The sequence below is a fragment of the Ambystoma mexicanum genome, chromosome 3q (genome assembly GCF_040938575.1).
Source record: "Ambystoma mexicanum isolate Mex_15411 chromosome 3q, UKY_AmexF1_1, whole genome shotgun sequence".
In the NCBI taxonomy this organism is placed as follows: Eukaryota; Metazoa; Chordata; class Amphibia; order Caudata; family Ambystomatidae; genus Ambystoma; species Ambystoma mexicanum.
Window position 1 is genome coordinate 793,838,478 of NC_090926.1, and position 14,378 is coordinate 793,852,855.

General features: G+C 45.4%; 1 protein-coding gene across 1 annotated transcript in view; it reads right to left on the reverse strand.

Annotated features, from left to right (window-relative positions):
• Positions 1–14,378, reverse strand: part of LOC138583003 (polycystin-1-like) — a 569,194-nt gene that overhangs the window by 374,286 nt on the left and 180,530 nt on the right. The window contains exon 7 of the mRNA XM_069654860.1: positions 2,796–2,976. Within this exon, the coding sequence (XP_069510961.1) occupies positions 2,796–2,976 (181 nt within the window). The remainder of the gene's footprint in view (positions 1–2,795; positions 2,977–14,378) is intronic.

Sequence of the window (14,378 nt, forward strand, 5' to 3'; positions counted from 1 at the left end):
GGGCCTCCCTGCCCGGAGGTCTGCGGACGGCCCGGCCGACCCCGGCAGAATTTCCCCCCGACAGTGGTGTTTCAATTTGTTGTTTATAATTTTGCAGTTCAGCCACGAGGGCATACAGCAGCATTGCAAATAAAATGCTGTGAGGTGGGAAAGTATTAGTTAACCTCCGGAGTGTACCAAGTGCAATTGTTGTGAGAAGTACCCTGGTAAATACATGTTGTTAGGCAATATTCTGAATTTAGTCTCATAAATGTAAAACAAGAAACACCCCAACGAATTACGACAAGAGTTACTACCACCATGAAATATCACAACATTAGGTATAACCCCAAAATATATCCTACAGGCACAACAAGAAAGAACAGCACCATGTCTGGGACTGAATAAGGTAAAGGTATAGTGTGTTTTGCATAGAGCTAGGCGAAAATGACAGCGGGCCTCATTACACGGTAGGCGGTAAGGGATTACCGGCACCGGTAAGGGCACCGGTGCCGGTAATCCCTTACCGCCCTACTACGAGGTCCCTCAGTGGGTTCCGTCCTTAACGTGTGGTCAGACGGAACCCGCTGACGGACTTCAGAGCTAATAACGGTACCGCTAATAGCAGTACCGTTATTAGCTCCTTTCCCATTACCATTGAGCCCTATGGGAGCTCGAATGGGAATGGGGAATGGTAATGGCATGGGGACTTACCGGGTCCTCCAGGGTCTGGATGACCCGGTAAGGCCCCATACCGCCTACCCAGACCCAGAAGGCGGTAGGGGGTAGCCATGGCGCTAATTGCGCCGTGGTTACCTCCTACCGTGTAATGAGGCCCAGCATGTCTAAGAGAGAACATGCCAAAAACGCAGCATGCATTAGAGAGTGCCAGCAAAACCACCAGCTTCCAGTGTGTGCCATTCTGTGGGTTTAAATTGGTGCAGTGGTTGACATGTGTGCAGAGTAGAGCTGATATGCAAACGTTCAGAGATAAACATTTGCATTACAATTGCTGGGTATCAACCATGAAACACACAGCTACTACTAAGACAGACACCATGCGGCTCTCTTCAAGTTTTGGTGGAACCAGGGAGCATTTGGCTGGGCGGCTGTGTAGCACTAGAATGGGCAGTTTTCTGTAGCCTGTGTGCGATAGGAACACTGAATCTGCGCACACCTTTCGAATTATATTTGAGAGAGAAACTCTTATGTGACCATCATAACCAAAGTAATTAGAGATACAGGTGCGGGGGGAGAAAACACAGCCCTCACACATGGGTTGTACAAATACTAGCAAGAAAGAAGTTCCCAAAATGAGGGAATTCACATATCCCCTGCACACTATATAAGGCTAAGAGAGCCAAACTTTTCACTGTGTGTAGAAATCAGATATTTGAGCAAGATAGTGTATTCAATGATAATATACATACCATAGCTTTTTAACAAAAGGTTTTTACAATATTTTTTATCATAATAAACCAACAAAATGGTATTCAATAGGGGACCCAACGCGTTTCGAGATTTCCATCTCTTCATCAGGGGTACAATTCATCCAAATGTCTGCAAATAATTTAAACAAAATGTCCATGAGTATGTTGCCATAAGACACTACATAATCTCAATCAAGTATAGGCTCAAATTGCAATGCTTCGTCCGGAGCTGCAAGTACAGCACACGGACCCTCTGGAGACGAGCAGCAGCCCTACTACAGGTACGTTTGACCTGTGAGCCCTGTTTTGCCGACTGGGGCACTCAACTGTGTGGTGCTTGCCTCCACCAGCCTTGACGCCCATCGGCCTCCTCCCTCCCACAGTGGACTTTGGCCCAGAGGAGACACCAGAAAAAGGTTTTTTTTGAAAAAATTTCGATCATGTTCAGCTGAATTCTGAACCTTGGCAATCCAGCCTGTATCTAAAATCAACGGTCCTGACGAAGATGGCACAAATCTCTATCGCCATTGAAACCGGTCGACCCTTTTCGGTCATGAGGGCTCTCATGACCCACTTCTGATCTCTTGCACACCGACAGAGAGATTTTCCTCCTGAATAACGTGTTGCAGCACGCCCGGCACCACCGAGTGAGCTCAACACTTTTACAAGAGCCTTTTTTTAGCCCCCCAGCCTTTTACCTGGCTGTGTTTTATCTCTCCATCCACCAGTGGTCTCTCCAGACGAATTGTTTTTCATCCCAACCTTAGTGACCCACGGGCACCAGTAAAGTTATACACTTTGGAAAGGAAAAAACAGTTGACCTGCACAGCAGGTTGTACCTACCCTCTAGATCAAGCAGCCCCAAGGTCTAATCCACACCTTGTTGAACATTGCTCAACCATCTGGAGAATACCATTTTTTTAATTCTCTGTTTTCTCTCTCTTTTTTTTTTTTTTTTTTTTTTTTTTTTTTTGGACAACATGTGTCAGTCATTGGACACAGCCACCAGTATAGAAGGCTGAGGGACAGCTTTCTCCTCTATATCTTTTTAGTAGGCGATACACCACGCGCTACCCAGGGACAGACACCCCCGCCAGGGCTAGGGTGTTCTTCCTGAGGGATAGGTACGCCGAGTTGGGTGCCCCCCCTCCTTTTCTGTGTTTGAGTGTGAGCACTCCATTTTACCAATGTGTTAGCATACCTAAGATGCACCTTAAATGTCTCTCTTCCTAATATAACCGTTTTTGTTGTGATATCATATGTTCTCCTTGTTAACGGTTTAAAGGACGATCACGGTTTTACCGTGCACTTTAGCTTTCCAAGCATTCCCTGTTGTTTTCAAGCAAGTGTGGAAAGACTCGCCCATGACTGGGCATCGTCACTCACCCAGGGAAGGCCTCCTGCAGGAATGGCAGAACATTTTCAGACTTCACCAGAGCAAGGTCCCCTCCAGGGGTTGCCTGGCACAGCTGCTTTGCTTCCTTCCAGCTTTCCTTGGTCTGTACCAGCCAGTAGCAGTTCAGGTTCTCCAGGTGGACCCGCCCACCTCGGGGACAGGACGTTTCATCTATGTTAAAAAAGAAAACAAATTAGTGCCTACACAAATCCGTCATATTTTAAGATCCCCCTTCCCCTCCCGCTAATGGACCAAGCCACTCTCGATGTCATTGACCACAGTCTTTCAAAACATGTCTTTTATCTCAAGGGTTAACAAGCACAGTCCCTTCCCACCTCCTCTCTATGTTGAGACACAGCACGGAGACCACCCTCTGCATTTGACTTCTCATGACACCAGTGGTGGAAATGGAAAATAATTGGTGGGGATCCCAGAAGGGCCAGGGTGGGGGCGGAGTTTGCGGGGGCGGTGCACGAGGAGGTGGGGTTAAGGGGCAAAGCTAGCGGTTGACCTCCGATCAAAAGGAAATGTCCAAAATAATAGTTTAAAACGGCGCAATTCTTTTCATGCCTCTTCTTTTCCAAACTATATATCAATTCCACTTTAAACCAATTCCTTGGCACTGGCGATGAGTTACTTCACTACGCGGATAATAGTTTTGACCAGTGTTGCTGAGTAAATATCCTTTGAAATGCACTATTTGCATCCCATTTTATTAAAAAAACTCCCCCTTGGGTATTATTCAAACAGGGTGATTTCTCTTTGCCATAAGCAACGTTTCCTTTTACTTGAACCACACCCGGCACAGCTCCTGCAGCTCCCCTCTGAAAGATATTGGGTGGCTGCATTGTGTGTGATCGTTTTAATAGGGGTATTTATTTAAGCATTGTTATATATATTTGTTTATGCAATGTTTGTCGGATACAGGTATCCGACAAACATTGCATAAATTAATAAATAATCCGGGTCCATGTATCCGACAAACATTGCAAATATAAACATGTTGGGTCGTGGCCGAGGACTGTAACTTCCTCTTGCGGCCTCTTGCATGGGGTCACCAGAGGAAGTTACCGTTTGCTCATGGGCGTTTTTTTTTTCTTTCCCCCTTCTCCCCAGCGCAGATCAGGAGTTGGGGGTGGCTGACTCTGGGCGCATCCCGAGATCTGGCTACACATCTTGTGCCAGATCTCAGATCGCGCTGCATGACACCAACATTCTAAGCCAATGGGAGTGAGTCCCGTTGAGCAGGATGCAGGCACACTCCTGACGACAATGCGTAGGGTCACAGCCATAAAGATAATTATTTATTTATTCATACGTTGTTTGCCTCAAAAAAGTCTTCTCTCTTCTTCTACGGGTTGAATAATTATATCCTGGCACCCTTCACTCTCATGGAAAGGATCACCTGTTTCGGGAGGATAGCTCAGGGGCAACGGGTTCACCTTGGAAACAAGACGATACAGAGCAACAGAGGTTCGATCCCCTGGTCCGCGCTTAGAAACCTCTGGGTATTAAGCGCATTATCAATAACCTATCATATCTATAGAAGATCCTTGCGTTCTGCTCCTAATCGTGCACATATTCCTCTCAGGTTTAACCTGCCTCCCTCCCACTTAAGGTCTTACTATTTCTCCCATTACAGGAATTAATCCTGCTCCCCTTTCTTCAATCCCCCTCCTTCGTCCTTTCCCTCTATCCTTGCCTCCTTTCCCGCCTCCCAGCCCTATTGCTTCTCCAGTGCAGCCCATGCCTCACCTTCTCTGCGGGGTAAGCTTTTATTTTTAAAATGCCACGTGCTTCTGTGAGGGTGCAGAGTAGGTCACTTTAAGGAAGAAAGGTTTCTGCAGTGAAGCATTTTGCATCCCTTTAAAAAAAATAAAAAAGAAACGGGGGGCATTCAGGGAAAAGGCCACCCATTGGCTGATGACTGAGATACGCGCACAGAATCAGGAAAGAGAGAGAAATAACATTGCAAAGAGGAAACCTTCCCATCTTTACAAAGGGCTGATAGCCACTGATGTCTACAAGGTTCTACAAGTCCAGGAAGTTTCTGCCAGAGTGACCATGGGAATGTGGATCACCTTGTTGACCAACAGAATGGCAGTGCTCAATGAGGTTTGCATGATGGGCACAACACATAAATATGAGGAAAATGCACCAATAGTGGAATCCAGGGCCAATATTAACATATTACTTGGTCATGCAGAACACCTGACTGCATTTTATAGTTTGGGGGGGGTTGCAAACCCAGCCCTACTAATAGGTCATTGCACAGCTGGAGAAGATTGGGGCACAATGTTACCTGCTTTTGAAATTGGGAAACACCTGCATCTCAATTCTAACACAGATCTCCTTTTCCTGGAATTCAGCGCAATGGGAGGAAGGCCCCACATGGGCATTCTAGAGAGGCGATGGGAGGTGGGCTCTCTTGCTCTCAGGGGTGAGTCTGGCAAGGCCTGGGGGGTTCCTGCAGGACTGGCCCAGGGAAACCAGCAGGAAGGGGAGATGTCAGCAGAACAGGCAGGCCTTCCGAAGATCTTCTTCCAACAAGGTGTAAGGCTATGATGGGGCATTTGTGGGGCTTTTTCATGGAACCTTTGGACCTGAGCGCTGCCCACTAAGATTTCAGAGTCGAGAGCAGTGTTATGCTTCATCCATCGGACCCTATACAATTTGTGTAGCCATTCTGACTTGTTTATGTATGATTTTAGTCCTATGTAGGTCCATTTGTGTACTTTCCTCATGGGCATATGATTTCTACCTTTGCTGAATTTTGAGTATAAGTGTAGACCAACGGCCTCCTAACAGAGTTGTTCAAGGCATGAACTGACATACGTACTTTTTCATCTTCTTTTATGTGTTTTTTTAATTGATGAAATTACCATTATACATTTTCAGATGTGTTCTCTTTTGTTCTCTTATTGTGTGTGTCTATTTTGATATTCATGAAATAAACCATTTACTTCATTCCTTTCTTACCACTTTGCAGTGTATCATAATCATTCATTGTGTGTTGACTATATCCAGCTCAAAAACCAAGTGCCTGCACACGTTAATGATGTGATATATCTCCATGTAGCATTACTAGATGCACATTTATTCGACTAAGTCATTTGAACACCCTTTTTGTATCTGCTTATCTGTGTTGCAGGATTTTGCAATACTACTTTTATATTTTCATAATAGGTTCCTACTGAATTTTTTAAATAATGATTAATTGTGCCCGTTTCAGCAAGGGAGATACCATCAGTGACCCATAAGCGGGCACAGGTGTGTCCCCCTGCGGGTGTATTTTCAGTGGCACAAGTGATCCATAACCCACTCATTCTCATCTGTGGGAGATTTCATAAAACCGTCCATCCAAAGTGACCTGTGTGTTCCTTGTAGCAAGCATCCCCGGTGTAAGGTGCGCTGGAGCCAGCGGTGGGTGTATAATCACCCATTATGGGTACCAGGTGAGCCCCACCATTCACCAACCCCCCTGTTAGCTCCATTACCTTCCTCGCACTGCCGCACCTCCCTCGCTACACATTCACGAGTGGCACAGTGGGGTTCGGGCAGAGTGTGAAACATGCATTTGGGACACATACACCTAGAAGGACTTTGGGAGGGGACTCCCCCTTCCACTTCTTCATGCTCAGCCTGCCTGCATAACGCCGCATGGCACTCTTGCAGTTCCTCAGTTGCCTCAGATGGTGCATTCGGCTGCACCGGGCATCTGCACCAGGATACAGAGCATGCAGCCTTTCGATTTCAAGATGGCAGGCAGTGATTCACAATAGTGGGAGAAAAAAGGATCCATACTAATCCAACAACCATTTTCTTGGTTGAATACAAATTGTTCGTATTACAACTGTTCGAATGACAATTGACCTTTTCACAATTGACCAAATTGTGAAGGTCAATTGTAACATATATGCGGGGGGAAACCCCCCACCCACCCCAAACCCGCCCAAAACCCTATATATATATATATATATATATATATATATACACATATATATATATATATATATATATATATATATAAATATATATATATATATATGTATATATATATACGGTCAATTGTGAAAAGGTCAATTGTGACCCTTTAAATTCAGTCAATTGTTCATTCGAACAATTGTAAACAAACAATTTGGGTAATACCATTTTCTTGGGTGTTTGTGTTCATTGAACCATCCACCCTCAGGAGTAGGTGTGCTCTTACACTCACGTGTTAACAAGGACATGTGTCAGCTGCCACCCTCTATCCTCGGGGTAAGGTGTATTCCTAAATCCACAGATCCTTTAGGGCAGGTGTACTTTGGTATCCATCCATGGAAGTGGGCATGTTTCCTTCAATAGAAGCATAACCTCGTGTTGGATTTGATTTGAGTTGTTATTTACTATGCACCTATACACAAGTGTTTCAAGGCGCAACATGGCAAAAGAGGGGGAACAAAGGGAGCGAAAGACCACGATCTTACTAGGCCTTGTGTCATTGTGTGCAAGTGCGCAACAAGAAGTGCAGGGGTGAGGGTACAGAGCGAAGGGCACCCAGAGCGGCAGGGCCCTGAGTTAGGTGCAATAAAGGCTAGGATTACAGCAGGTAATCCTAGCCCGGTAGTGCAAGGTTAGCCAGGCGGCAGTGCAAGTTAGGCCAGGCGGCAAGTGTAGGGGGACTGGTCGGGGTGGGGCTGGTTTCCTTTAAGACTCAGAGGACACAGAGTAGCCAGTCTGCAGATGGAGCAAGAGCAAGGGAATGTTAGCAGGGGAGAGGGAGCGTGAACGAAGAGGAGGAAAGGGAGGTCTTGAGGAGCTTCCGGAATTTAAGGAGATCCGGCTCAAGGCAGAGAGGCAGGGAGGCCATTCCGGAGGGAGGCATTTGCAGAGGAGAGATCTGCTCCCCTTAATCTGCTTGGAGAAGCGACTCACCCGCAGAGAGTTAGAAGTAGACGAGCCATTGGCTCTAGGAGGGAGGTACTTAGGAAGAGAAAGTTGAAGATAGTGAGGGCCACAGCCCTAGATAGACTTGTGGATGATGCAGAGGGTCTTTAACTTGATCCTTGCAGCCACCGGGAGCTAGTGGAGGTATTTCAGGGCCAGAGAGATGCGTTCCCTGGGCTTGAGGCCAAGGATAAGTATGCAGTCCTATTCTGGATGAGTTGAAGAGGGCGAAGTGTAGAGATAGGCAGGTAAATAAAATGGCTGTTGCAGTAGTCCAGCCTAGAGAGAACCAGGGCTCTGGAGACAGTGAGGCAAGGTCTGTGATGTGTAACGAGAAGGCAAGAGTGGAGTTGAAGAAGACCCCAAGGTTTTTGCCTCACACAGGCAGAGGGCCCAAGGAGGGCAACCAGAGTGAGAGAGGAAAAGGAGGAGCAGGGGTCCCAATGAGAAGGATCTCAGTCTTACTGGCTGTTAAGACAGAGATCATTACAGGCGTACCAATCATGAATTGCGTATATTCACACAGGGATGAGTGAGGAGGAGAAAGAGGTCAAGGGTATCCTGAAAGAGAGCTGCGTGTCATCCACATAACACTGAATGGTAGAGAAAAAGGTAGAGATCAGGAGGGCCAAAGGGATATATAGGGCCTCATTAGGACCCAGGCGGTAACCATGGCGCTATTAGCGCCATGGTTGCCTCCAAAAACGTACCGATTCCGCCATGGTGAATGGAGCAATTACCGCCCCATTCCAAGGTTGGCGGGGGCAGTAATTCCCCATTCACCATGGCCCTTCCCCATTCCCATTTGAACCCCCATAGGGCTCAATGGGAATGAGGAAGGCGCTAATAATGGTACCGCTAATTGCGGTACCGTTATTAGCTCCAAAGTCCCTTTGCGGGTCCTGTCCTTAACACCTGGTAAAACCAGGTGTTAAGGGAGGACCCGCAAAGGGACCTCGGAATAAGGCGGTAAGGGATTACTGGCACCAGTGCCCTTACCGGTACCGGTAATACCTCACCGCCCGGGTCGTAATGAGGCCCATAGACATTGAAGAGCCAGGGAAAAGGATAGAGCCCTGGGGAACACCACATGTGGGGAGAGATGTAGTGGAGAGAAAGGATCCAAGTTGAACCTGGGAAGGTCATTCCAGGAGGAAGGCGATCAGCCACACTAGAGCCTGATCCGTGATGCCAAGAGTCTCATGGGACAGTTGATCAGGATGTTGTGGTTGACCATGCCAAATGCAGAGAAAGATCGAGGAGAATGAGGACATAGGGAGAGCTAGAGCCAAGATTAGAGAGCAGATCTTCAAGGGTGTTCACAAGTGTAGTTTCCATGCCTCTGGCTGTTCTGAAGCCAGACTGATGGTCATGGAGACAACCAACACATTCAGTGTGGAGGGTTAGCTGGGAGATAGCTAACTTCCCCAGGGTTTTGTCCAGGAAAGGAGTGATAGAGATCGGGCGATAGTTTGCCGGCAGAAGGATTTTATAGTAGTGGGTGCACAAGGGAGTGCTTGAAAGAGGGGAAAGATCCAGTGGCGAAGGAGTGATTAAAAAAATCAGCCAAGGATGGAGCAAGAGAACCAATGTTGTCCTTAATGGGTCTGGATGAGCAGGGGATCACTTGTTTGGATGAGACTTTCATAGACCAGACTTGTCTGGAAACATCTTCAGGTGTTACAGGAGAGAGGGAGGAAGGAGGAGAGAGGAAGGGGGTGGCCAAGGAGGGCCTGTTAGAGGTGGAGGGAGAGAGAAGAGGAGGAGAGGGCAGACAGGATGTCTTGGGTTTTAGTGGTGAAATGAGAAGTCAGAGCCCATGGGCATAATTATAGGGAGGGATGGGAGGACAAGCCCTCCCAACCTTTGTAGCATGCCTTTTTGCCCCATCTTTTGGTGGGAGGGCCGGGGGGGGCGCATTGAGCTTAGCTCAGCTGCGTGTGTGTTTGTTGGAGGGCTAGGCTGCTAAATGCAAACAGAAGGGCCACTGTCCAGTGGCAATGGTCTGCCCGTTGGGAGACGCACCAGTCAAGGGCAAAAATATCGAATCAAAAAACAACAGAGGGTACTGGTGAGTTGTGGATTGGCACTATCAGGTATAAGTTCTTGCCATACAATTACCTGGTCCAATCCTCTTTAACCAAAAAGGTCATTCTAGCTCTATTCGATCATGCGGAACAAAGGACACCTTAGACACCACCCATTCTTTATTTTTTTTTTAAACACATTGATAGTGCAGAAAAAAACAAACAATCAAAACAATTAAAACTAGGAGGATGAATGAATGTCATTAGACACATTATATTTGTAGAAAAAAATCAAAAAGGTGCATTGAAACAACATACATTAGATAACCATTCTTAGACATAAACATGCAATACATACATGGAAACCAAAAGTTAAAGACAAAAAATCAAAATCAAATTAATGAAACAATTACAGAGAAAAAAATAGAGCATTCCAAAGCAAGTTAAGCATGAGAAAAGGCATGAATCAATTTCACGCTCACAGAGTTCGTTCGGTCAAACAAAAGACTTAGGGCCTCATTACACGGTAGGCGGAGAACCATGGCGCTACTAGCGCCATGGTTCATGCCGGTAAAATACCGGCACCGCCTTGGTGGAAAGGGGAATTACCACCCCATTCCAAGGTTGGCGGGGCGGTAATTCCCCCTTCCACCATTGCCCTTCCCCATTCCCATTTTTGCCCCATAGGGCTCTATGGGAATGGGGAAGGCGCTAATTACGGTACCGCAAATTGCGGTACCGTAATTAGCTCCACTGGTCCCTTTGCGGGTTGGTTTTTAACGCCTGCAAAAAGCAGGCGTTAAATTCCCCAACCCGCAAAGGGACCTCGTAGTAAGGCGGTAAGGATTTACCGGTACCGCTAAAATACTGGTACCGGTAAACCCTTACCGCCTATCATGTAATGAGGCCCTTATTCTTTTTGGACAATTCATAATGAAGAAACATAATTTAGATTGTTCAACACTGAGGTTAGTTGTGTTTTTTGGAGGGCTAGGCTGCTAGCTGACCCTAGTGAGGGGTCACATTTGGACAATCATATTTGGGGTCAGGGGAGTATCCAGCATTGCAAGGGTGGGGTGTGCGATGAGCCACAAAATGCAGTGTGTGTAATAGTCACAGTCACACCCGCAAACCTCCCCACCCCTGCAACAATCTACTTTTTTGGTAACATTAGTGGTAGATGGCATTTTTACACATAAAAAAATAAAACTGCAGGATCATTGCAGATGCAGTAAACTCATCGATTAGAGCTCTATCCAGGCCCTCTGGGGAAAAGTACATGGAAACCTCCTAATTTGCATACGGATTGCACCAACAGAAGTGACTTCACAGAAAAAGACATTGCAAGGAGCATCATCCGTCTTTGATACGTGAGGCACAATGGAAGTGACTTCAGAATAAGTTGCCATAAGTAAGCCAAGTGATAAATAGCTTTGTGGTGCAAAATACCTAAATTGCACTATTGTTATATATGGAGCACATCTGTAGTCATTAGGCTTTTTTATTATAATAGCATGATATATTAACATAAGCTTTGAAGAGACCATTAACAACGGTGCTGGCCATCACGCCCAGCAAGATTGACCCTGGCAAGCGGGACGGCACCCGCCCACAGAGTTGTACTGTGCCGGTCCGGTAACAACGGTGTTGGTAGGCTTACCGACACAGTTATAATGAGCCCCAATGTGATTCATTTAATTGTCCAGGATCGCACACTTTGTTTAAATGGTGAAACTGGGATGTGGACAATTTAAGCAACTGTGCACATCTTCCCAGGTTTAGTTGATATAGATAGTTATTAAGGTTTTGCTTTACATTTCATGCGCTTAAATAATTATTTATATCGGTGCCTTGAAAGCAAACCACATTACATAATAATCTAGCCTTTCATAGTAAACTAATTGTACATTATGAACATTGCCATAGAAATATGTTGTGGAATAAGAGTATGGCTTTAGTTATATTCTCCCCATCCTGCATGCAAAGTCACAATAGCTTAATGCAGATTAACGTGAGCCTAACACATCCCCTCTGAGTTTTAAAGCCATAGTCATTATTTCATAAAGCATGAAACATTATGCACCCTTCTCACTTCTGATCGCTCGCTCCCATACACATTTCTAAAGGGACAAAAGTCCCTGCTAATAGTCGGTCCCCTCCCTCCCATCAGTACCTAATGGCTCACAGTGTAATGCTATGTTGACACAGAGCAACGTGAGGACCCTCTGCTTCCTGGTGCTCCTTGCGACATTGTCCTGGCTGCGGGACACCTCTACCATTCGGAAAGTGTAAGGCGTCCTGCTGCTGGGACAATAAGCGTGCTGAGCAGGAATTGCTCGGCACACATTGTCCTGCCAATGGCACACCTTTTCCGTTGGGCGCCCTCCTTGAGGTGCCGAACAGGAGTAGCGTCCTACTGGCAAATGTTCCGATCTGGCCTCCAGCTCGGTACGCTACTGCTTGGGGTCATTTAAACACAGGAAAACATACCTTAAGTTTAATGAGTCAGAATGTTGCAAGTTATTAATGAAATCAGAATAAGCAACCTAATGTGCCGTTTTAAAATCTTGCAGGCATCCATTTTGTATTATGTCTATATGCTTGTTAGAGTCAGTGCCCTGGTGGGAATAATAAAACATCAGCTCCCTTCAGCCTGCTTGCAGGCCCTCTTTAGTTAGAGGGGGGCGCAGGCTTTTTTACTGCTGTCAAAGCAGTGAATTCTAAGACCAACTGTGGTGTTATACATTTCAGAAGACTGGCGTGTCTTTAGAATTGAATTTTAAAGATACGCCACCAGTCTTATAAAAGTTATAACAGAGCGTCAGCAATGGACTCTTGTGGTGTAGTAGTTTAGTGTTATCCCTCAAAGCCACTCTCTGCCCTTCCTCTACCCTGTCCCTTACTTTCAGTTGTCATGTCCTCCCCAACATTTTCAGCAAAGTTACCCCACTGCCAGAGCCGTGCAGATGGCCTGGTTAGGTGTAGAAGAGGTAGATACTGCAGTAGGATGGGCCAGTTCCTTGCAGATTTTGAAAAATGTGGCCATGTTGTTAGAGGCCACAGAGATGCTGATTTGAATATGCACCCTCTTTGTTGACAGGATGGAGAGTCTGTAGTGCATTTGTAGCAGGCGGCAGGCCAGTTTGTCAGAGGCTGCACCCGAGCCTCCCCACTTCCGTTCAGCTACTCTGCACTTGCGTTTCAGAGCAGCCAGATCGGAGTCATGGCAAGAATTGCACTTGGGGAATCCAGATCAAATAAAGCAGAAATTATATGTCAGTGACTGAATTGCTACTCAAGAAGCAAGACAACGTTTGAAACTGTTTGGCAGACCAGGTCCTGACTCAAGGAAGCTGAATACGCTACCAAAAAATCTTGATCAATTTCCAAACTCGATTTTTAGAGACTACTACTTCAGATTCAGATTAAATCTGCTGCCTACTGGTGAGATTCTCAGTGTCAGGTCAAATTATCTCATTACACCTGCTTGCAGATTGTGCCGGTACGAGGGTATCGTCGAGTCATTACATCATTTGGTATTATTTTCCCCGGCAATGAAAGACAAACGACTAGTAGTCATGACATTCACCAAGAACTATGCTGGAAGGACAGTAGAGGATTGGTGGCTGGAACTATTTAGAGGCCTATAAGAGACAGAATATATTTGTTCAATTTATCCCTTAATCTCAATTCCTTACAATTTACTCATGAGTAAATGGAAAGAAATTGAGATTGAGGAATAAATTGAACAAATATATTCTGTCTCTTATGTGTTATAACCGTAAATGGGTTGAGACAGGATTGTTAACCTGTCGACTTTACTTGTGATTAACTATTTAGAGGTAACCATATTTCACTAATTTTAGCATTGGTGAAACTGTTGATTAAAATCTTCTCAAGAATCAAGACAGGCTCAAGTCAGGGAAGAGTGTTCAACAAAGTCATAAAGGAAGAGACTGGCACAAGGCCGGATGATTTGAAAACTAGCCCAGTGCTTGTTGGATGTATTCTCTTGATCATCTTCTTTTCTCTTCCTTTCACCTGGTTTCTTCTTTGCTTTTTCGTACTGTTCTGTTCTTTTTATTGGACATATCACTTGTCATTTGATGATTTTAAATGTCTAAGTAAGGCAAAAGGTTTTCCTTTTTTTGTTGAACCAATTAAAGCCTTTATTAATAATAAAACATAATTGGTGGCCAGGAGTGAATGTGGTTACAACTACCACTGAGAATGAGTAGTTATGTCCTGTTATGTTATGTTATGTTATACATCAACTCTAGAGCATGCAAACTGCTGGGAACCTTCTCTGAGCTAATGACGCAGCCATGGCATTCCACTTAAAGATGTAAAATCCTAACAGATAACAGATGTGTATTTGTATTTTCTATTTGTATTGATTTTTATATAAATAGAAATATAAATACAAACAGATAGGAGATGTGTTTTAGTCTATAACTGCCCAGCGATCAGAAAGGGATTTCAGATAAAGTGCAAGGTCGTTCCAGTGAAGTGGTGCTTGTGTGGTGAATCTTCTTGCATTGAACATGTAGATTGTGAGTGGAGGGGATGCTGGGGATGGTAATGCCTGCATTACTTCCGAATAAAAAGGGACCTTTG